The 22,150-nt window shown below is 37.0% G+C and overlaps 1 protein-coding gene across 11 annotated transcripts; it reads right to left on the bottom strand.

Moving 5' to 3' along the window:
• Nucleotides 1–816: 816 nt before the first annotated feature.
• Err (estrogen-related receptor) lies at nt 817–22,107 on the bottom strand. Of its 11 annotated transcripts, XM_070311004.1 has the most exons (10): nt 17,350–17,944; nt 16,051–16,234; nt 8,390–8,536; nt 7,910–8,023; nt 7,674–7,803; nt 6,264–6,485; nt 6,071–6,106; nt 5,730–5,897; nt 5,422–5,624; nt 817–5,004 (listed from the first exon to the last, which is right to left on the bottom strand). In XM_070311004.1, exons 3-10 carry the CDS (start codon nt 8,528–8,530, stop codon nt 4,666–4,668), a joined length of 1,353 nt encoding a protein of 450 aa, XP_070167105.1. In that variant the 5' UTR covers nt 8,531–8,536; nt 16,051–16,234; nt 17,350–17,944; the 3' UTR covers nt 817–4,665. The 11 variants fall into 11 exon arrangements, with proteins under 11 accessions (XP_070167105.1, XP_070167104.1, XP_070167101.1 ...); XM_070311003.1 differs by lacking the exons at nt 16,051–16,234; nt 17,350–17,944 and adding an exon at nt 22,019–22,107; XM_070311000.1 differs by lacking the exon at nt 16,051–16,234.
• Nucleotides 22,108–22,150: the final 43 nt, after the last annotated feature.

Here is a 22,150-nt window from a genome sequence, read left to right as displayed (position 1 = left end):
TTGAAGCACAAAATTTTGATCCTCAGAGTATTTTATGAATTTTCAGTCAGACCATTCATACTTGACTCTTCCGTCTTATGTGTGTCATTGATTATGTCAGTAAGATTTCACTGAAAAATCAGCACAATTGTACGCATATGTATTGGCAAGATATAGCTTTTAAAGCATTTTTTATTTATTTTAAATTGCTATTCTTTAGAAGCCCCACACATACATAATTGGGAAAAAAAAAAAAACATTAGCATTCGAAAATTTAGAATTATATTTATATTATACTTTTTTTTACTCTTAAAGTATGATAAACTCACAAAAAATGGACAAGATTCTTGGTCGAAAATCCAAATATCTTTTTTAACAAAATATATTGCTATAAATTCATTTCATATATAATAAAAACGTATTTTAAAATATCACTGATTGAAACAGCCACTACTCCTAATTCTTACAGTGAGATTTCACTGATTTGCAGTGTTATATTTATATCTGAGACCATCCAGATGTTTATTCACTACTTTTCAATGATAATACACTGATTCTATATTTAAGAGAATGTGTTAATGTATATACATATATATGTACATGTATATATATATATATATATATATATATATATATATATATATATATATATATATATATATATATTACATTAAAATAAAGTCCACTAATATTGAATAAAGAATAAAATTTTGTTGTAATTTATGATTTGCGAGACATAAGCTGCATTTAAAATTATCGTGTATATTGTGTGTGTCTGTGTGTAAGAATTTTTCAATATATTACGTAGTTATAAAAAAAAATTCTTTCAAACCTTTATACGCTATTGGTTAAATAAATATATACGGGCAATTAAAGGAATAATAAACAGAGACGCTATTACCGAGGTAGTTCCATACAACGTATCTTTTGTCGATTTATTTTCTGTATCTCGTTGTAAATATCGTCATCTTAATTATACACACACACACACACACGCATACACACAACACACATATACGGACGTATTCTCTTTCTCTCATACAAACTATTTTAATCACGAAATTCCACGATGCGCTGTTTTCCATTATCGCATCGACAACACTGATGCTGCTAGTATCTCTTCGATCTCACCAGTTTTTGTAGGTACACCAAATTACGGCTCTTTTCGCATTTGTAACGCGCACATATATAAAAATTATATTTAGCGAGAATCTACAAAGTCACGTAAAATTACAAAGTAAATTACATACATATTTATAATCATCGTAGAAGCGTAGCATCTCTCTTTCTCTCTCTCTCTCTTCTTACAGATGCGATTTACATCAACGGACTTGAGGCAGTAAAGCGACGATATATTTAGGACACGAGACTCCAAAAAAAAAACAAAAAAAAAAAACTATTAATTAAAGGACTTAAAGAGACCATAATGTAACGATTCAAGCCTATATTTCAAATAATTCGCGTGTGATAAAAATGTTTTACATAAAAAGTGTCAGCCCAATGTTTCTCACCATATTTTCGTAAATATATATTTATACATAAAATATAATACATTTTTAGATACGTTCTCGTGACGTAAATTAAAAAAACAAGAATAAACCCCGCGTATCGTCAAACAAAACTTGTATAACCATGTTATATAAATGCTAACAATTATCATATTCTGTGGATGTCGGAAAAAGAGAGAATCTCATATTATATCACAAAGTTTTTCCACGAGAAAATTTTCGCCACATTTTTCAAATAAACTTTTTTATACGATAACAAATCTCAATCTCAATCTGATCCGAAAGAAACTGGAAATTTTGAATGTCCCTTTTGAGTGTACGACGGAGAACGCGATCTTTACAAAGTTCGATGATTTAAAAGCACATTTCCTTCCTACTGCAAGAATTAAAGCTTAATCGTCCCACTAATGTCGTTAGCATAATGATTATAATTTTTTTATCATTTAATTATATCTCTCTTTCTCTATTTTCTTATATTTGTTGCCCTTTCATCTCAGTGTAACAAATACTTGCCATCTCTTCGCGAACTTTCATATAATTACACAATGTACCGCTCTTTTCAACGTACTATTCTTTCCCTCCTATTAAATCTATCGTTATTACTACTATTTATATTTGAGAAATATACTCGCACACACGCGCTTAACTATTTGTATGTGTCTAGGTTTTTGTATCGTGTTTGCTTGTTCGCAACCCTGAGACTACGATTCTACCGCCACGGCGAATCGATATGATTACATATGTATATATGGTACAAAGAAAATGCTCGAAAAAGTATGAAACCTCACAATTCAACGGTATACATGAAGATCAATTACATAAAAATACCTAACGCATTTTTTTCCTTTTTTTTTATATCTTTCCTTGATGGAGATGTATGTGAAAATATTTGCTCTAATACATAATCAATGTCTTTAAAACCGCGCTGACTGTTGGCAATTGGGAGAGAGAAGGGAATCGGGACAACTCGTTTTGTCGTGTCTAAAGTAGGATCATAGTTTAGTTTGCAGAATTTAGTATAAAGGATACGAAAGGATAGAATCTTGAACAAAATCGTCGACATAAAAAGAAAACGCAAAAATATCGCAATTTTCCATTCAAATGTGAGAGGAGTCTCGAACAAGACGAAAAGAAAGACGCTCGTAAGTCCTAAACGAAAGATAAAAAACAATCGCATGACGTTCCATCAAAGGAAAATAAAGGGTCGACGTCATCTTGTCGTTAAGTCGTGAAGAAAACTGCACGTATCTCGTTTTCATTGCACTTTATGCCTATGATAGTCTCGCGATGTAAATACGAAGCCTACGTTTTTCGTTCGCTCTCCGATATCAGAAATCATCAATGAATTTCAATTTGAGATATATCGCCATTTAATTTTAATTTAAAAAAATCATCAACAGAGTGAAAAATAAACAAAAAATTTAATTTGAACGAATGCTTTTTTATGGTTCACTTTTTAATTTTTAATTTTAACTTAAATAATTTTTTTTTACATAAAAGCGCGGCTGATAGAATGAATGATATTCCAAACATCTTGGAATATAGATAAACCGTTATAACTTCGCGACCAATGGTCGTCACATATAAAGCTCCATAAAACTTACTCGTTTTCTCACATATGGGTCTCGTTCCTCTCTTAAAAATCTCTATCGTGAAAAGCATATGTAGCGTTATGATTGCGCAACGTTAACTCAAAGTTGTTATTATGCACACAAATATATTCGCTGATTTTCGTAACAATTTAATATAATTAGTAATAACTAGATAATATATAAAGATCCCTGAATATATAATAAAATAATGGTGATAATAATATTAATCTCATATTAATATAATAATAATGATTGTAATAATAATAATATATGATAGTAAAAATAATATTAATATAATTATATTAGCAATAATTATATATTTTTTCTTGCTCTTTCTCTTTTTTTTTTTTTGTGTGGCACGGACAGACACATTTTTGAACAACCGGGTAAACATTTCGACCGCTTACAAAATCGCGGTAATATGGCAATAATCTGGCCAATAATCCATCTTTAAGATACATTTCTGATAAAAATTCCGAATTGCTTAAAAGCGGTATGTTCCTGATTTGGGAGAATAATTCAATTATTTTATCGTCATCTTTCTTTTGCTCGCATTTTTTCACACTTGATTAATTTCGATCTCATTTATATATTGTACAAAGAAATATTCTAAGATATAATGTACAAAGATGTGTGTATTTCTACATCACTATAACTATGGATGTTATATAATACAGCTATCACAAACATATTGATTAATATTACTCAATTCTTTTTCACATTTAAGCTATTATAATTACAAGTGCTAACGTAAACGAGGCAATGTACATCGCATGACAAAGACGCAGAAGGAGGATTGTAATTGCCCCCGCTTCCCCGCCGGAATTGAACGAAAGAAAAAAAAAATAACAATGATCAAAAGAATAGCAAAATCAAGAGAAAATGCCGTTCAATAACAATAATTTTGATTGTTGATTCTTGAAGTATTCTTTCACGAATACTAGTGATATCATTAGTACAATATATTAAACACCCACAGTTATCTACACAGCTTATCCGATTTATACGGTTCGGTGTTGCGATCATGAAATCAAACGGAAACACTATCCTTGATATTCTCACAATATAGCTGATCACTGGTTTCCGCACACGTCTATTCTAAGATGAGTACTTAAAAAAAAAAAAAAAAAAAAAAAGTCTTCTCGCATCTTGTACTTGAATGTTCCGACATAAAACATCTTTACATCTTTCTTTCTTTCTTTTTGTACCTGTAAATGGGGTACTCGTAAAAAGGAAAGTTTGGATACTTCAAACAAAAACTATGCGCCTACCGTCCTAGAACGATTTGCGATTCGCGATGATCGCCGGAGACATTAACCAAACCTGCGCTTTCAACGTTCTTTCCCCGTTCGCAAAAGAAAAGAATAGATTCCATTAGAAAATAAAAGTTATCGTAGAAAAACCGATAACTCCGTTTCTCCCACGCACTATCACTCATTAAACATATCGACACCAAACGCTCTCGTATTCGATAACGATGTACAATGATAATAATAATCACGATAATGATGAATATCGCCAACTTTTGGTAAACAACGCATGAACAGGCGACGAATAATCAAGTTATCGAATTTGCAAAGCGCGTTTCATCGATTACAAACGTTCTCGAGCATCTCCTCAAACAGTTTGTTCATCGGTACCTTGCCTGTTCTATACACACTGGACCAGAATCGTCTGACAATCCCATCGGCCTGTCTGAGACTGGGCAACACTAGGAACATATTCTGCGTAGCGCGGAGAGCCTGACCGGGTCTCACCGCCGCCACACAATCCGACAGAGAATTCAAGATAGAATCACGAAAACGGTAAAGCGCCTGCGGCTCATCTGATCTAGCATCGCTATTCGCTAAGATCAATGCTTTCAGCACGTAGTACTCTTCCCGCGTTAAACCCAATCGCTGAATCCTCTCGACGATTTGAATACACTGTTTAAAGAGAAAGAGACCAATTCGATAAAAATCAGCGTACACTAAATCAAGAAAAATAATAGACTTATTTACGGTTTACGGTACTAATAATAGACTTATTCACACCATCTCTCTATTGTATCGTATAATTTAAAAAACTTTTAACTTATCTTTAAAATATCTTAAATTTATGTGTATATTTTTAAAAAGAATATAAAATATATATAAATATTTCCAAGCACATATAACTTAAAAAAAAAATATATATATATATATATATAACTTTTATTCCTCAACCCCCCCCCCCCTCCTTCTCTTTCCTCATCTTATTAAATCATTTTAACTATAACAAATACATATTCGTTTCTAATAGTTAAAGAAATAAGAATATAAGATATAATAGAATAATAAAATTCTGTCATAAAAATTACATACATGTGTGTAGAGCTCCATACAATGGCATTCGCGCGCAATCCTTTCGTCTAACGTAAAATCTTGCGCAAACCTCAATCTGCCACTATTCGGCGTGCTTCTCCACGCTAGAGTGAAAGTTAATATCTCAGCCCAAGTACTCTGCAGAAGTCGCATTTGATCGTTTAATGCTAAGCTGCTAAAACCTGGGATCTGCTTGGCCCAGCCTGCACAAAAATAAAAATTAGACATCCCTCAAATGTTAAAAACTTGAAGAATATGTAATCGTTAGTGTATAAACATGTGCCTGGCCAAATGTGGCTAATACTTACCTATTATGCCAACCAATTCTCGATCGTAAAGATCTGACAATTGTCCGAGAACCTTCTGGTCTGTCTCCTGTGTGCTAGGGATGTTGGATACTTGAAGCATATCTGGTTCACAAGCTGCCAAGGCTTCGACCAACTTGTTATCTGCAAAAGACGAGACACAATGTGTCTCTTTATTTAAATTGCCCCATTATTATTTATTAACGTTAAACAAAATTTTACAAGTTTTCAAAAAATGGGATGTAAATAAGAAATACATGGAAAAATTGTGAAACTAAAATAAATTTAAGAGGTTAAAAAGCTAATATTGTGAAAAGACATGACTTGACGATATAATAGCTTACTTAACGTTTCGGTAGGACCTCCTGACGTTACGTTAGCTTGAAACATTGAATAATTCAACGTTATGAGCATCTGTCTAGGAAGGTAATTTTTATCTATTCTTTCTGCATAGATATCTTTCTTTAACATATGATAAAAACCGGTGCAAAACACACGCGATGACGCGCAAAGTTGTATAAATATAAGGCAAAGTACCCTCTAGCGTGGCGCTCTTGACTGGCGTGTAAGGATCCGCGGATCTTCTGTACTTTTGTCGACCGCCTCTAACGCGATCCAATCGCACGCCTTCCTTCAGCATTCCTTGCCGCAAACATTTCTGAAATCTACACGCCTGGCACGCTTTTCGTCTCCGTTTGTTTATCTCGCACTCGCCGTTCGCTGGACAAGTGTACTCGATGTTTCCTGTAAAATTATTGGCTATTTTATCGTAATATAAATACATAATCCTGCCCCAGATAGCACCAACCAAGTTGGTAATTGTTTCAAATGTAAATGTTTTCACCGAAGGGTTGGTCATTGAGGTAATTTTTATACAAGGGCTAAGTAATTCAGCGGCAATCCAAAGGAAATTTTGGGTAATCCAAGATAATTTTTGGTAATTCTAAATAATCTTTAGCATTCTCAGGTAATCTTGGATAATCTAATGGAAAATCTAAGTAATCTAAGGGTAATATCAAATAATCTGTAGATAATTTTAAATATTCTTAAGGGGCTACATACATCTAGTGGTAGGGAAAATAGGGGGAAATTTGACAATTTTTTTTTCATAAAAAAAATTTTTTTATTAAACAATCTCTAGCTACATTTTAAAGTAGGTCCTTTAATGTATATTTGACCAAAGAATTTTCTTAAAGTATATAAAAAAAAGGAAGTTTTTGTCGTAGCAGATTTTTAAAATTTTGATTTTTTGAAAAATGACGGCCATTTGAATGCGAAGGTATCAGATTAAAAATCATATCTTTGCATTCGAATTCTTGCATTCTTTGCCGCCATTTTTCAAAAAATCAAAATTTTCCAAATCGATTGAGACAAAAAAACTTCCTTTTTTTTATATACAATACTTTAAAAAAATTTTTTTGTTTTCGATTTCAGATAAAAATTGGAGGAGGTACAATGGTTAACGCATCGTCGAACAGCTTCCAGAAGATAACGTTTCCGCAATATATTTTTCAATATTTATTAATGAAAATTTTACTAAATATACATTAAAGGAACTACTTTAAGATGTAGCTAGGGATTTTTTAATAAAAAAAATTTTTTTATGAAAAAAAAAATTATCAAATTTCCCACTATTTTTACGCTACCGCTGCGTGTATGTACCCTCTTAAGGTAGCCGCAGATAATCTGAAGTAATCTAAGGTAATTTTATATAATCTGAGATAATTTAAAGGTAATCCATATCAAGGGTAATTTTTGTACACTATAATCACTAGTAACCAACCTCTCGGTTTTCACTATGCTATGGGTCCACAAACTGGAAGTTCAAATATTATATATAGGTATATTCAAATTATATCACGATCGAAAGTGCACCCAGTACGTCCTTGGTGCTATCTGGACGAATTATTGCGGCCTATTACAGAAATCGATACGGAGCTCGCTTACCTTGTATAGTTCTCTTGAAGAAAGCCTTGCACGCTTCGCACGAAGCGACTCCGTAGTGAAAACCGCTCGCGATATCACCGCAGACAAGACAGAGTCTCCTGGGTATCATGTCCTCTTCTTTAACACCGTCCTATAAAAACAACAATGATTCTTCACAGCAGTTCAGATATATAAATCATTCCTCATGTGAACTCGCGCTTATTGGAAACACATTTTCGAGACACGCAATCACACACCTCCGGGGTACCTAAAGGCTGCGTCGTCGAGGAACAATGATGCATTTCTGGACTTTCGGGGCTACCGCTGCTACCGCCATAATCTGTCGGAATATCCAACTTCGTGCATATTGACTGGAAAAAAAAAAATATATATATATATATATGTATGTGTGTGTGTGTGTGTGTGTGTGCGCGCGCGTGTGTTTGTACATATATAATTGAAGTGATATTAATCGATATATAAAGTAGTTTAGAAAGCTCTTAAATTTTCAAGAAACTCCCATGCGTTTCGTATAATATTTTTGGTTCCTTTTTTTCAAAGGAAGAAATGGGCATTGGTCGCTCTTTGATTTTTACGTTAAATTAAATAAGTTATCAGCGAAATATGATTAACATTAACGCGATAGCGACGAAACACCCTGTACATACATCTGACACAAGAAATCTAAATCTAAATACACGGAGGAGAATCAAGAGTTCTCTTAACAATTTCAATACCTCCTGATGTTGGAGAGTCGTGGTTGGCGAGCATACTTGATAATTTTGCGTGGGAGTCGTTGGGTTATCGATTTCCTGCTTGATGTTGGGCATCGTCCTATTATTCCCGATCATGCTTTCCGTGGTAGCGTCAGACATCATACAGACCTGCCATAAGATACGAAAGACATAATGTAATCTCCTATCTCTATCTCGAGATAGCGTATCATTATCTTTACAATCATCTATTAATATCGCGACGATTGTAAAAATGCGAGAAGACGGCAATTTTTTTATATGCGAAAATAAAAGAGAACCGCCGTCTATACAGACGCGATTGCACTTTTTTGCGCCCGCTATATTTAAGTACGGCCAACGCCTTGAGCATTTTTAGAATTGACTTCGGAGAATTCGCGGTATATGAATGTGTTCTTTCGCGAAGATCGCACATACTTTCCCTCTACGCGGATCACAACACACTACGCGTCAGCTTCCGCTCGAATATACAAAAGCGGGGAGATCCAGATCCATTGGAAAGTGTAAAAGGAACCTCTTAGAATCTCTGCGTGTGTGTCACGAATTGCGATGTTAAGCACTCTTGCACGAGCGCAGGATACGATTACTCGAAACGTGCACGGCTGCTGACTTGACGATAACTTTAACCGGTGTTGAAAATATCGATAAAACTGCATAAAAATACAAATTGATCTCCGATCTTTAATTTCAAGAGATAAAATATATTTAAAATATTCTAATCACAAATAATTAATAAATATAATTAAATATTAATAAAATTGTTAATAATATGACAATATTTACTTTGGATTTATAAGATTAATACGTAAAAATTGATGTATGTGAGAGAAATTTTAAATTACATTATAAAATATGTTTCAAAGATAGAGAAAGATACAATAAAAAGATTTATTAAAAGATTATTTTCTTACAAAGGTATTGAATTGAAAGCCACAAAATTTCGCGTAAGCGATACGTGTATATTAATATGATGTAACAATTAAAATTTAACAACGATTAATCACTTGGCAACACTGGATTAACGAATATATTAGTTGCGCCCTAAATTAGGCCGTCGGCGAACAAAGTAACGGTGAAAGGATTGCGTAAGTCCTCCCCCTCTCCCCTCCAAACCGCTCTGTTTGGTATCGTGTGTCGTGTGCCAACGGGAAGGCGAGACTTAGACGTAGGAAGGGATCGGGAGAACATCTAGTCGACCTTGAACTTGATTTTTTTTTTTTTCAGATGCGAAGTCGCGCGCCTTCACATTCTCCGTCTTCGATCAGCATATCAATGCTGATCGAATCAGTGAGATCAGACATCGCGTGAGTCAGATCCTTTCAAAGCTCGATCGGGATTTCACCCACTGAAATCAATCGACTTTTGCAATCCCACCGATCAAATTACAAGTGATTGTCGCGAAGCAAAATAGACAAATGACATGTCTTTGACAGATGGATCGCGCGAGTTGAGAGGCTACAGATTTCTCTCAGAGGACTATCGAGAATAATTTCGGGATGATGCAAATTGTTGGGTACCATTTGCGTTTGATACTTCCGTTTTACAAGTCAAAGCTTCTTTCCTCGATATCAATACACCAAGACCGATCCTGGACCAGTCTACTTTCACTTCGTAGATACAAATCACGAGAGAAAGGAGGGTAAACTTGGTGAACAACCGGTCCTATGTTTCTTACAATATTCTAGCGGAACAGGTTACGCGTGCAGAAGGAGAGAAGGGTTGCATAAGTATCCCTCCCATCCCGATTCGATCCACATTCGATTGAGAGCTCGAAAGGCGGACACGGAAAATATCAAAGAAAGAGAGAGAGAGAGAGGAGAAGAAGTAGAAGAAGAAGAAGAAGAAGAAGAAGAAGGGGGGAGGGGGAGAGGATGAAGAAGAAAAAGGAGGAGGAGGAGGAGGAGAAGAAGAAGGAGGAGGAGGAGGAGGAGAAGAAGAAGGAGGAGGAGGAGGAGGAGAAGAAGAAGGAGGAGGAGGAGGAGGAGGAGGAGGAGGAGGAGGAGGAGAAGAAGAAGAAGAGACCTCAAGCGTCTCGCCGACCTTGAACTTGACTTTTTTTGCGGGAGAGCGAGAAGCTGCCGCATTTGCGAAGGCCGCGGAGCCACGCCATCGCAATTTTAGATGCCGAGCACCAGCGGAAACGGCCGACAACGAGGCCTTGGGCCTCTCAATCTCGTTTTATCTCACTTTATCTCCTCCTCTGTCCTACCTTCCTGCCTATATGTCCGCGACTACTCGTTGTTCCACTGCGCGTTGATGCGACATACAATCTCGATGCTATTATCAACACCACCTTCCCGAAGTTAGCATCTCGCTTAAAAAATTTTGAGACACCATTGAAAGAATTCTGTTTCTTCCCCCTTCTTCCAAGGAATTCTAAAATTTCAGTCATTAAAAAAATTATCCAAAGATACAGGGTGCCAATTTGATTCTAATGACATTTCCTTAAGAGACAACGCGCCTCGCAAGAGTTTCACTGAAAAATATTATGATTCAGATCGATTTCGATTAAAATAAAAAAGCTATTACATATCGATTCATTCTCTCTCATTTTTATAATAAAAATATGAGATTGATACTTCATATCTTCTATCCTACTATATTTTTCACATTTAATCGCTAAACTCCCCCTTTTTGAAATATATCGGAAATTTTAAAACTCTTTTTAAGGAATATGCAAGAACTCGATCAATTATATTTAGGAATTCTAGAAACAATACACTAATTTCATAGAGATGATCACATAAGCAAGAAAAACGCCTTCTCTGGCATGAACAAAAATAAATAAAAACAAATGGACATTTCGCGAGTAAGCGCAGGAAATCGTAATTTCAATATAACGATTATCGATTGAAAAGTAAAGATTAATTGTGGATTAAATTTGATTGCAATTACGGAGTAAATGAAAAAGTTGCATTGAAATTCCTAATCACTCACTGCAACAATATTGAATCATGTGACGTCAGAGGAAAAATCGTGTAAATCTTTTTCTTGCATACATTATACGTTTCGAAAAATAGATTAGTTTCTTCGCAGACATGTCACTTGTACGTGCGAATAAATGTTTTCTAAAATTATCGCGAAAAAGTAATGGAAGAACGATTTTATTCAGATATTTTATCACTGATTTTTCGAAGACCTTGTTAGAGTTTTATACTTGACGCTATTATTCGCGCATCATCACCATCATCAATTATGATGAGCAAAGATACCGCTGATGTACGAGCAAACCGTAATGTCGGCGATTGGACGAGGTGAGAGCGCACAATATCGCCTATATTGCAGTAATTAAGATACGCCGCGATTAACATCGGTCAATAAACAGTCCCCTATCTGTTGCCAGGTGCGATATCGGTCGATAGTGCACGATTCGCATAACTGTCGCATAACATCTGACTCGTTCTACCGAGCGTTCACTTTCCCTGTATCGAGACCGACAACGGATTTGCGTTGCATAACAAACGTTATACAATAGCAAACAATTTTTAAGAGCAAAGTCTTTTAATTATTTATCGTTTTAATTCTTTTATCTCGTTAACATTAGCAAAATTTAACCATTTTCTCCACAATTGGTACAATTAATTTTCTTAAAATCTCTCTTCTCTCTTCTTTTAAAAAAGATTGGCTTTTTCGCCTATTTTACTTTATTATGGCAACAAAATTCGTGGATGTACAATCGATTAATATATTTAATATCTCGCAACAAGTCTCGATAACGTTATCTATAAATTATTATAATTGTCTACACGCGTGGTTGGAATCGCGAGCGTATGTACGTGGGCGGTTACGGAATTAGAAGGTAAAAAGAACAAATCGATCCCTCGAGGATGAAGACCCTGGGTCGCGCGGTCAAGGCTGGGACCTTGGCGGGAATTACGCTCCGATTTCGCATCGATCTTATTCAATAAAAATAGCGCGATAACACGGCCGCAGTAATCTCGCGATATTAAAACAGCAGCGAGAATAACCCCTACGAAACGCTTTGAATGAATATATTCGATGTGGATATTGACTCTCGACAAATCGGGCGTCGTGAATCTTTTAAAGTTCCTTATAGAATTTTAAATTTTTAAGAATCAAAAAATCGTGAATAAGAGAGAAACAGAGAGAGAGAGAGAGAGAGAGAGAGAGAGAGAGAGAGAGAGAAAGTACGAGTCGCGACAACAATCCAAGTTGAATAAAACCCGATTTAGCAGTTCGTTACACTTTTCACTTTCGAGAAAATATAAATTTCCCTTACGATAAATAGATGGAAGGAAGGACAAAGTTTAATTCTAAACGGAACTTTTTGCGTTAATATAGAAATAGAGTAGTTCGTTAAAAAATATACAAGAAAGCAATATATTAATACGTATAGCGTTTTATATTTTATATATCTTTTAATATTATATTAATTATTAAAACAATTATTATTATTATTATTATTATTATTATTATTATTATTATTATTATATGCATCAAGGCTTTTTCATGCGATTAAATTTCATCGATACAAACGAACGGAATGCGTTTATCAATGCAGTCCAGATGAAGTCGAATCTACGATAGACAAATCAGCCGGAAGATAAGCTTGCCGATTAACGGGTGGCGAAATGGCTCTATGCCGAGTCGTATCTCGCTGGTGGGGAACGAGCAATAATCATTCTCTTGGAGTAAAATGTTGGGAGGGGTGTCAAGTTTAAGGCCACGAGACGTCGATGGCGTCACCTCGAAGAGAAAAAAGAAAAAGAGCCGTGCGAATCCTAACCTTGGACAATGTACGAAATAATCGGTGAACACAGGTACATATGTTCTCGACTTGAAAACAATCGACGAAGATTATCTTGTCGAGCGTACAAGAGCGTAAGCTCCGAAAGAATTAATTTTAAATTTTATAAATTAAATTTACTGCGCTAATTGATTGAAAATGAAAAAGGTGCGAGAGAAAGCAGTTATTCGTCTCGCAAATCAGTATTTACGTAAGAGAAAAAGGAGAAACAAATGTTACGTATATTAGAGTTCATGTAGATAAGAACATGTATCTCCATTTTAAGCTGTAATTTTTTTATAACTTGTCAATAAAACATCTTCCGGCGTATATAATATATTGTACATATATATGTCTATCGGAACATTTTGCTCGCTCGACCTTACCTACATCGATATACCGCGAGGAATTGGCCACGCATGCTCTATAGGTGCAAACACCATGTATATACCTATTTCTATTTGAATACGCGCAGTCCTTTTTTTATAACACTCGCTCCCTCCCGCCGTAATTAATTCTTGAACGATCGCAAGTGGGGAAATGCGGGTTTGTGTGTCTTGGTACGTAATTTCTTTCACTTGGACGGATGAATGCATCGGCGCGTCAGTGATCGCTGCTGATCGCGATGCATGTGTATAGTAGCAGCGACCTTCGCATTGCTACTCTATCACGACCACGTTCCGCTTCCTATCCGCGGCCGCTTGTTTATACGCAACTAACGATGTGTCGTAATGCCTTTTTTTAATAATCCGAAGAAGAAAGAATTCGCGCGAGCGTCCGAACTCTTTACACCGGTCGGCGCGCGAAATTCATCACCGTGATCTTTTCAAATTATTACCATATAGTGTGTGTTAGATCAACGCGTATAAGATTTATCATATTCGGAAAAAAAAGAAATTACAAACTAAATTATTCGAGTTTGAGAAGCAAATTTTTTTATGAATCGAAATAATCGATCCTTGACTTATTTTCTTTATCTCCCTTTTAAAAAGATCCGATAACTTTATCCGAATTAAAATAACAAAAATCTTTTGACGTCGTTAAAAAAAAAAAAAAAAAAAAAAAAAAAATTATAGAGTAATTTTGATGGGACCAATCGTAATGTCGACATACAATATCTTTAGATAAAGTTCGGCAAATAAATTGTATATAGATTTTTGCCATATCTCGCGTAATGTAAAATTTATAAACTAACTTAGATGTATATAAACGCGAGATGTGTCAATTCATGCTGAGAAGCCGGAAAAAATCTAAAAACCAAAAATATCAAATGATACAACTCTATTGCGATGAATGTTTTTCTTCCACCAAACTTCCACCGCGGCACGATTTTATTTTTGTTCAAGTCGATATAATTTCATTTCGGCGTGTTAGTTGAATGAATCCTCACTTACAATCGGATATACGTTCCAAAATTATTAACAATAGTGTACAAAGTGTTCCGAATTTATCGCGTTTTGTTAAATTAAAAAAAAAAAAAGGAGTTTCATCTTTTCAATTTTTTAAGCCAGATTACTCCGGTAAATTCGTGAAAAATTGAAAAAGATAGAAGCACATTCTTTCTCTCTCTTCTTTCTCGCTCATGTCAGCGTTATATCGTCACGAGTCTCAATCACGTGTTCATATTCCAAATATACGATCGTCGGCATAAATTCCTCGTTAACCCCTTGTCAATTTGGAACGCGACGAGACGAATAATATCCATCTCGTTGTAGGCTTGTTATCGCTGCTGAAAATACTGAAACCGACAAAGAGTTCAAGTACGCGCCTGAAGATTAGGCTAGGTTTGTATAAATAAAGCATCGATGAAATGCTAAACAATATCGATAATAGTACAATATATAAGCGGCGATATATTCCGCCACGCTCTTCGTAATGCCTCACGCATGGAATTGCGTAAGGATCACGACGGGCGTGGGTGTGCGCGCGAGTGTGTACGAAGACACAAAGCACATCTCGTTACGACTAGTTTACTAGTGTACGTATTGTGCATTTGAGAGAAATTACACGTCGCGGGAATCATTCTCCATTCTCCAATGCCTAATGTAAAGAGAATACTAGATCGGACAATAATCGTCAAAAATTTATATGATACTACTTCTTTCCGAACACAAGCACGGAAATAGATATGAATAATTTTGTATGTACGATAGCCACCGGCTGATTATAAAAGCAAAGTCAATCTATGACGATTATGGCGCACATTATCGATCTGAGGGTATTTAAAAAAAAAAGAAAAAAAATCTCTTCTACTCCAATTCTGAAAAAATTTTAGGGAAAAACGTTCTAAAATCCAAAAGCTTTAGTATTTTTGTAATTTTATATATATATATATTTAAATAATTTGTGAAGAACATAATGGACTCGAAGTAGTACCACAAGATGAAGCATTACTCACTTTTGAAACGGATCACGTCAAGATTTCATCGAGAAAAATACATACACTTGACGGATGTTCGATCTGCCTTTGACTTTTCATAGGTTTCGAGTATGACAATTTCATGTGGGAGATATAGAGAAGATTCCGCCTTATCAAAATACTTATGCAATAATTGAAAAGAGGATGCAAAATCCTTCTATTCAATCGCAAATGACTCGAAAGTTCTATCGACATTTTGAAGGAAGAGCTCTTATTTGAAAAATCGTCCTCCGAATCCGCGATTAAACAGAGAACCATCTCGGACGGTGGTTTTTTTTTTTTTTTTTTTTTTAATATATACAAAAAGCACTCTCTATATAGATAACAGCGAAATGAAACGTAAAGGGAAAAAGCAGAGCATCGTTAATATTCATAAATTTCGACGCACTCACGTGCAAGTAACGCGATTAATCTACAGATAACATCGAACATTCTTTTATAGACTATCTCTACTTATTGTTGGAAAAAAATTACGTTTACCAGCGTCTTCCTTTATGCCGGTACACGCGAGATTCTCGCACGTATCGTTACATCACCCGTGTATTCGCATGCGGTAGATATAAAAGCTTCCCCTCCCCCCCTCTCCTCCAGGTAGGGGGGGAGGGATAGGAATCGTCTCTAGAAACTTTTCGGCCGATTTCGAATCGACTCTTCCTCGTAAAAGCTTAAATTATTAATGTCGAAAATTTGTCATTGACTGGTAATCGTTTCGACCGATACCGCGCCGATGGAACGCGCAATCGAGCAGACAAAGAAGCGGCAAAAAGCGAAAGAAAAGAAAGAAAGAAAGAAAGAAAAAAAAGGCTAGCTACTAAACTTGTCGAGGTATATAAACGAGCGCGCGTTCGTGCGTGCGCGCGCGTATGTGCGTGCGAGGGTACCCGCGATCACAACAAACAGTTTTTTTTTCCTCCCCGATGTTTTCCGAGTCCCGTTCGCCGCACAAAAGATTTCGATTATCCTCCAGCCGACGGATGGAGATTAATAATTCGCGCGATATATACTCCCGATTACTATTCGACTTTTTTTCTCAAAACGGGAAGGTGACAGCGACATTCCACGTTGTCGGAAAATTTCAGGAGGATCCCCGACGAATCAGCGAGTGCGAAGAAGCTAGTCGACGCGTTAGATAAATTATTTAACGGCCCGATATACACGTTATATAACGTGTAACGACTCGCTCGTCCGCAAAATAGATAAACAACTCGAGAAAATATTTCTAACAATAAGTAATATATATTCAAATTTATTTAAAAATAATGTATTAACGTATATAATTAAACTTTATTATAGTTTACAATTTTTTCATCAACTCTTAGAAAACCCTGTATATCGAAATCTTATGCCGGTTCGCACTTTTATATATGGGGCGAATAAAAAAATTACCGTGCGCGCGCGTATAAGAAAAATCATTGCGGAATCGTCGTCGAGATTCATTCGATATTTTATCGTCGTTTTACGATCTTGGAAGTTTCGAGATACGAATCTCTCGATCATACGAATATCAATCTGCACATTTTTCAAAACGAAATCAGGATCGAAGCGAATAACGAAGCGATTTTCTTTTAAACGGACACGAATCTACAACAGCCTTATACTACTAATTCGATCGAAATATCGGGCTTGAGGATGGGTAGGATGGATATGGGTAGCACAGCGGGACGCAACGTACCGCGTGCATCGAGTAAACAAAGCCATGAGATCGCGCGCGCGGAGAGTGAAGGAAAAAAAAGGAGAGAGAAAGAGAGTGTGCCCTGTGCGAGACACACGCGACATTACCACATCGTACATCCACGCGTCCATGGCCTTGTCCTCGTTCCGCGGCGATACCGCGAAAAAAAAATGCGCCACCTCCTATCTCACAATCGGAATCGGACGCGATAATACTACTCCGGCTCGTGGATCTATTCGATAGATCCGATAGATCCTCGGATTTCCCCTCAACGTCGCGATCGCGAGCGAGCGCGCCGCTCGCGCGAATGTAGGGACCCGCGCCGCCACCACCACCACTGCCACACGGATCGATGTTGACGGCACCGCGCGCCGTACGCGACTGATCGAAGGCGCTAAACGTTGGCGCGTTAAGCGAATCCGCGATGATGCACGGAGGATCCCCGAAGGGACGCGAGGCGAGGCGAGGCGAGACGGAGCCCCGACGACCCCCGCGCGCAGCTGCGTCGCGTACGTCGATGCGACGTACATACGCGATACGTAAATACGTCAAGCTTGATTTTCTCTCGCAGATCTTCTCGCTTTGCGCGTCTCCGTATCGGGAAATTCAAAAATGAGATGTAGATTTTATTGTTTTGACGTGCTTACTAATTACTTAGAATGACGAGAAGTTGGAAATTTAGGTGCGATATTCGAAAACGGCCGCGTATTTTGATCGATTAAAGGAAGACACGAGGAATTGTAAAATAGATACTTTGCGATAACGAAATAAGAAAAGTATGACAGTATCAGTGTTTCCGAAAAAATACTCTTTGTACGAGCAATTGATAATATATGTTGCATTATATCATAATCATTAAAATTACTGCATATATTAATAGTATAATAAAATAATAATTATTATATATTATATATATATATATATATATATATATTTCCCCCCCCCCCCTAATGTACCAGAGGAAAAGTATTGTACGTGTAAAAATATATTTTATCGTGCTACGCTTACTCTACATTAGTCTCTCTTGCACTTTCTTTAGGTACAAGAGTATACACAATGACGATATTATGCTGCATTATGTAAAGTAATGATGGCTCTTAATCTGAAATAACATATATCGTAGGATTGCATCGCGTTAGGCAACGCATCGAGATATTTTCACTTTTTACCGCGCTTATCATCGATAAAACGACGCGACTGTCTCGATTTAAGACAGACGTTACCGTGCCTCTTTTTTTTGTAAACGTCGCGTGTATAATGTGAGATTTTGGATAAAAATCATGGTCACGGACAATCGGTCATTAACATTACCGCGACTCTCGTATCACCTTGATATGACGCGAAAGCTCTATCGTGCCAACTTGAAACGACTTTTCGTATATATATATATATATGGTACGCGTACGCTGATTTATATCCTCTCTCTCTTTCCCTCTTTCTCTCTCATCGGCGCATCAAGCTCCACCCTTTTTCCGAGAAGCGAGGAAGCGCCAGACGTCCGTAAAATATTTTCATAGACTCGGAGACAAATATTTTTGTATATTACAACTGCGTAATTTTCTCGTAACATTCACCGATGATTCTAAACAAAATATTCATCTCATTTCTTTTTTCCTTGGTTAACAAATTAAAAATCCACCCTTGTACCGCATATCGTACAACGTTAAGAAAATCTTTGTTTTCGATATAGAATTTCTCCCTTTATTTTTGATTCTTCGATACAATTGCAAAGTCGCTATACGTGTAGCTTTCCAGAGACCCGAGAGTATACACACATCCCGGCATTCACGCGCGAGCGAATCGAATTTTCCCTCGCGGCGGCGAGAGAGGTAGATCGATCGAGCAAGCGAGCGCGACGAAATACTCCCGTCATCTCATCCCATCGTTTACGCTATGGGAATCGCCCTCCGGATCCCAGCGTATGGTAGGTACGTACCCCCATACGGCTCGATACGCTCCTGGCGCGGTTCAGACGCGCCAACGTGTGTATATATATCACGATGATAGGTGAGTGGGTGAGTGGGTGGCGGGGGCGTCGACGGCGGCCGCGACGCGAGGGGGACAGGGGAGGGTGAGAGGGAGACGTCGGTGGCCTTGAACTTGACTGCCGCCGCCGCCGCCGCCTTTTTTTGCGCACACAGCCGTTGCGTCGCCCGCCCGAAACGGCCCACCAGCGTAGACACATCGCGTACCTCGCGCCCCCGAAGTGTCTAAACCCGACGACGGCGTCGCATGCGAAGATTCCTTCTCGCATTCGTGAATCGCGATCTAGGATAAAAATCCGTAAAATACCCGGCCGACAGTTTAATAAGTATCTCTGAGAAAAGTGTCGTTTCAATTACAGCTCGGACGATTCGACGAGATTTAAAAGAAAAAAAAATTCGAGCACTGGTTTGAAATTCCTCCCCTGTCATACACTCCTATAGGAAAAATATTTTATTTTGCATATTTTTTTTTTAATCGTTCCTTTAGATTTATTGCTGTATTCAAAGTAATTAAAGCCGTCTTGCTATTTGCCACAGATTATACTGTATCTCTGATTTTAATCGTATAATTTGACGTTTGTTCACTCCGTTCGTATCGATCGAACGGGTCAACGGGTCAACGTTCGCCACGTTTTTTCAACATCTCCACCTTTAGATGGTGACGGAGTCTACTGAACTCTATGCGCGCTATAAAAAAAAAGCTCTTAATAATTCTTTAACTCGATATATTGGATCCTTTCTGTGATAAAACTATTTTAATATAAAATATAAAATATGTCGTAAAATTCACTTTTCGATTACCTTACTTTACTACACCCGACGATATTAAACTGACGGGAAGAATCAATGTATATGTATAGAAAGAATTATACATGTTTTTCTCTCTATTCTAGTCTATCTATTAACATGACATAAATTTGAACACGCTGTGACATTTTTTAATTACGATTTTTCTTTAAATATGAAAGGGATTTAATCTTCATCCGTTTTTATCAGTGTAAGATTAAATTTCGTCGAGTGGCGTACGAAATAAAGCTTAATTCGTTTCTATATTGTAAATAATCCTCGCGGGGGGAAACACTCGGTTAAATGACATGAGAAAAAGGGGAACGATCTCTCCGTATCAGTTTCGGAAATTTATCGATGGCGACGCAGAAATAAAATAACGGAGTCGCTACCAGTGGCACATCGTTCAATGTATCCTGTGTACGTATACGCGTAATGCTAGGGTTTGAGGTAGGTAGATAGATAGATAGATAGGTAGGTAGGTAGGTAGGTAGGTAGACCTCACGCGAACCGGATCGATATAGCACTCTCGCTTTCTCGCATTCTCGCATATACAATGATCCTCGCGCACGTGTCCGCGTGTGTGCGAAACGGAGACTGTGAAACCGTAATGCAATCTCCGTGAGTTCAATTTTCACACGGACAATCTTATGCCAATCATTCGCATTTCGTCCATCGAATCTCAACGAGTTTACATCCGGCTTTTCAATCTTCGAAACAACGCGTATCGCGAAATTTATTTCTTCATCTAGATAAGCGTTTTCGAGATAAAAATTTATGATTTTTCAAACATTATAAACCGATATAACTATACCGATCGGAAGAATTATAAGAGATAAAAATTAGGATCTATTAGAGTCTAACGGGATTTTTTTTTTTTTTTTTTATAGTTAGAAGAAATAAAGATTAAATGTAAAAATTTAAAGAAAAAGGGAAAATATGGACAGACGCAAAATATACAGGTTTTTGTAAGACACATATAATCTTAGCGAGCTTACATCCGGGTCTTGAATTCTCGAAACAACGTGTATTGTGAAATTTATACTTCTTGATCTAGACAAATGTTTTCAAAACAAAACATTCATTATTTTTCTAATATTATAATCCAATATAACTACAACGATCGATCGAAAAAATCATTATGAGAGATAAAGATTAGGATTTATATTAGAGTCTAAGGCAATTCTATCATACGATTGTCTCTAGAATAATTGTATTTTCTTTCGAATAATTAAATATAGAAATTCTACAAAAAAATAGGAAAGGAAAATATGAAAAGGAACAAAATATACAGATTTTTATAAAACACATATATGCTTAGAATTATTAAATAAATAATGCGCATTGTTGTCGCATCCGTCGATAATGAAGATATACCGCGTGTAAAATTCTGGTCGATACTGGTCACCGGGATATTCGAATCGCGCTCGTAACGATGCGAGATTTCACGAAAGTATCGGTGATACTACCAGCTGATATGTACCAGCGCAGCCGATGCATGTAACGCGCCTCTACGTAATCGTTTCGTAATGCATCGTTGCTATGGAAATCTCGCCGATGATATCTGACAGGACGAAATATCACGATGCGTCTTTGACACGTTGCGCGAAAAGAAATGTCAAAAAGAAGGGAGGAAATTTGATGGCGATTTCGCGAAAATATCTCGCACGACAGCATGCACGATCGCATGGACATTCGACAATCTGGTAATCGACGATTGACTTGGAATCGACGGATCAAGGTTGCCGTGCGATACGTACGATTATTCCGCGACGCAAGGAAAGGATAGGATGGACAGCGTGAGTGCGAGAAAAAAAACAAGGCGTACGACGTATACCGTCGAGTAGAGTCGCTAAAGTAGATACAGTACACAGAATAGCGAGTTTGTGCAACAAAGATGGCGGTCGAGGATTTGGCAAAATCAACGATATTGCTTATCGCGCTGCACCGATCCTAGATTCGAGGCTATACACGCGAAAGTGTATTGTCGATTATGTTTACTCACCAATGCCGGGAAAGTGGGAGAGAAATAGTTCACCAGGTCGATCGCAATTTTCCCATCGCGAACCGCTCGTAGCTACTCGTTGCACGACAAAAATGTTGATGTAATGGCCGATTTTATGGACCACCAGCGGTA

This window comes from Polyergus mexicanus, unplaced genomic scaffold (assembly GCF_030449975.1).
Source record: "Polyergus mexicanus isolate NDT 795.1 unplaced genomic scaffold, iyPolMexi1.0 SCAF_18, whole genome shotgun sequence".
NCBI classification, from domain to species: domain Eukaryota; kingdom Metazoa; phylum Arthropoda; class Insecta; order Hymenoptera; family Formicidae; genus Polyergus; species Polyergus mexicanus.
This window is presented reverse-complemented; position numbering and strand designations above follow the sequence as displayed.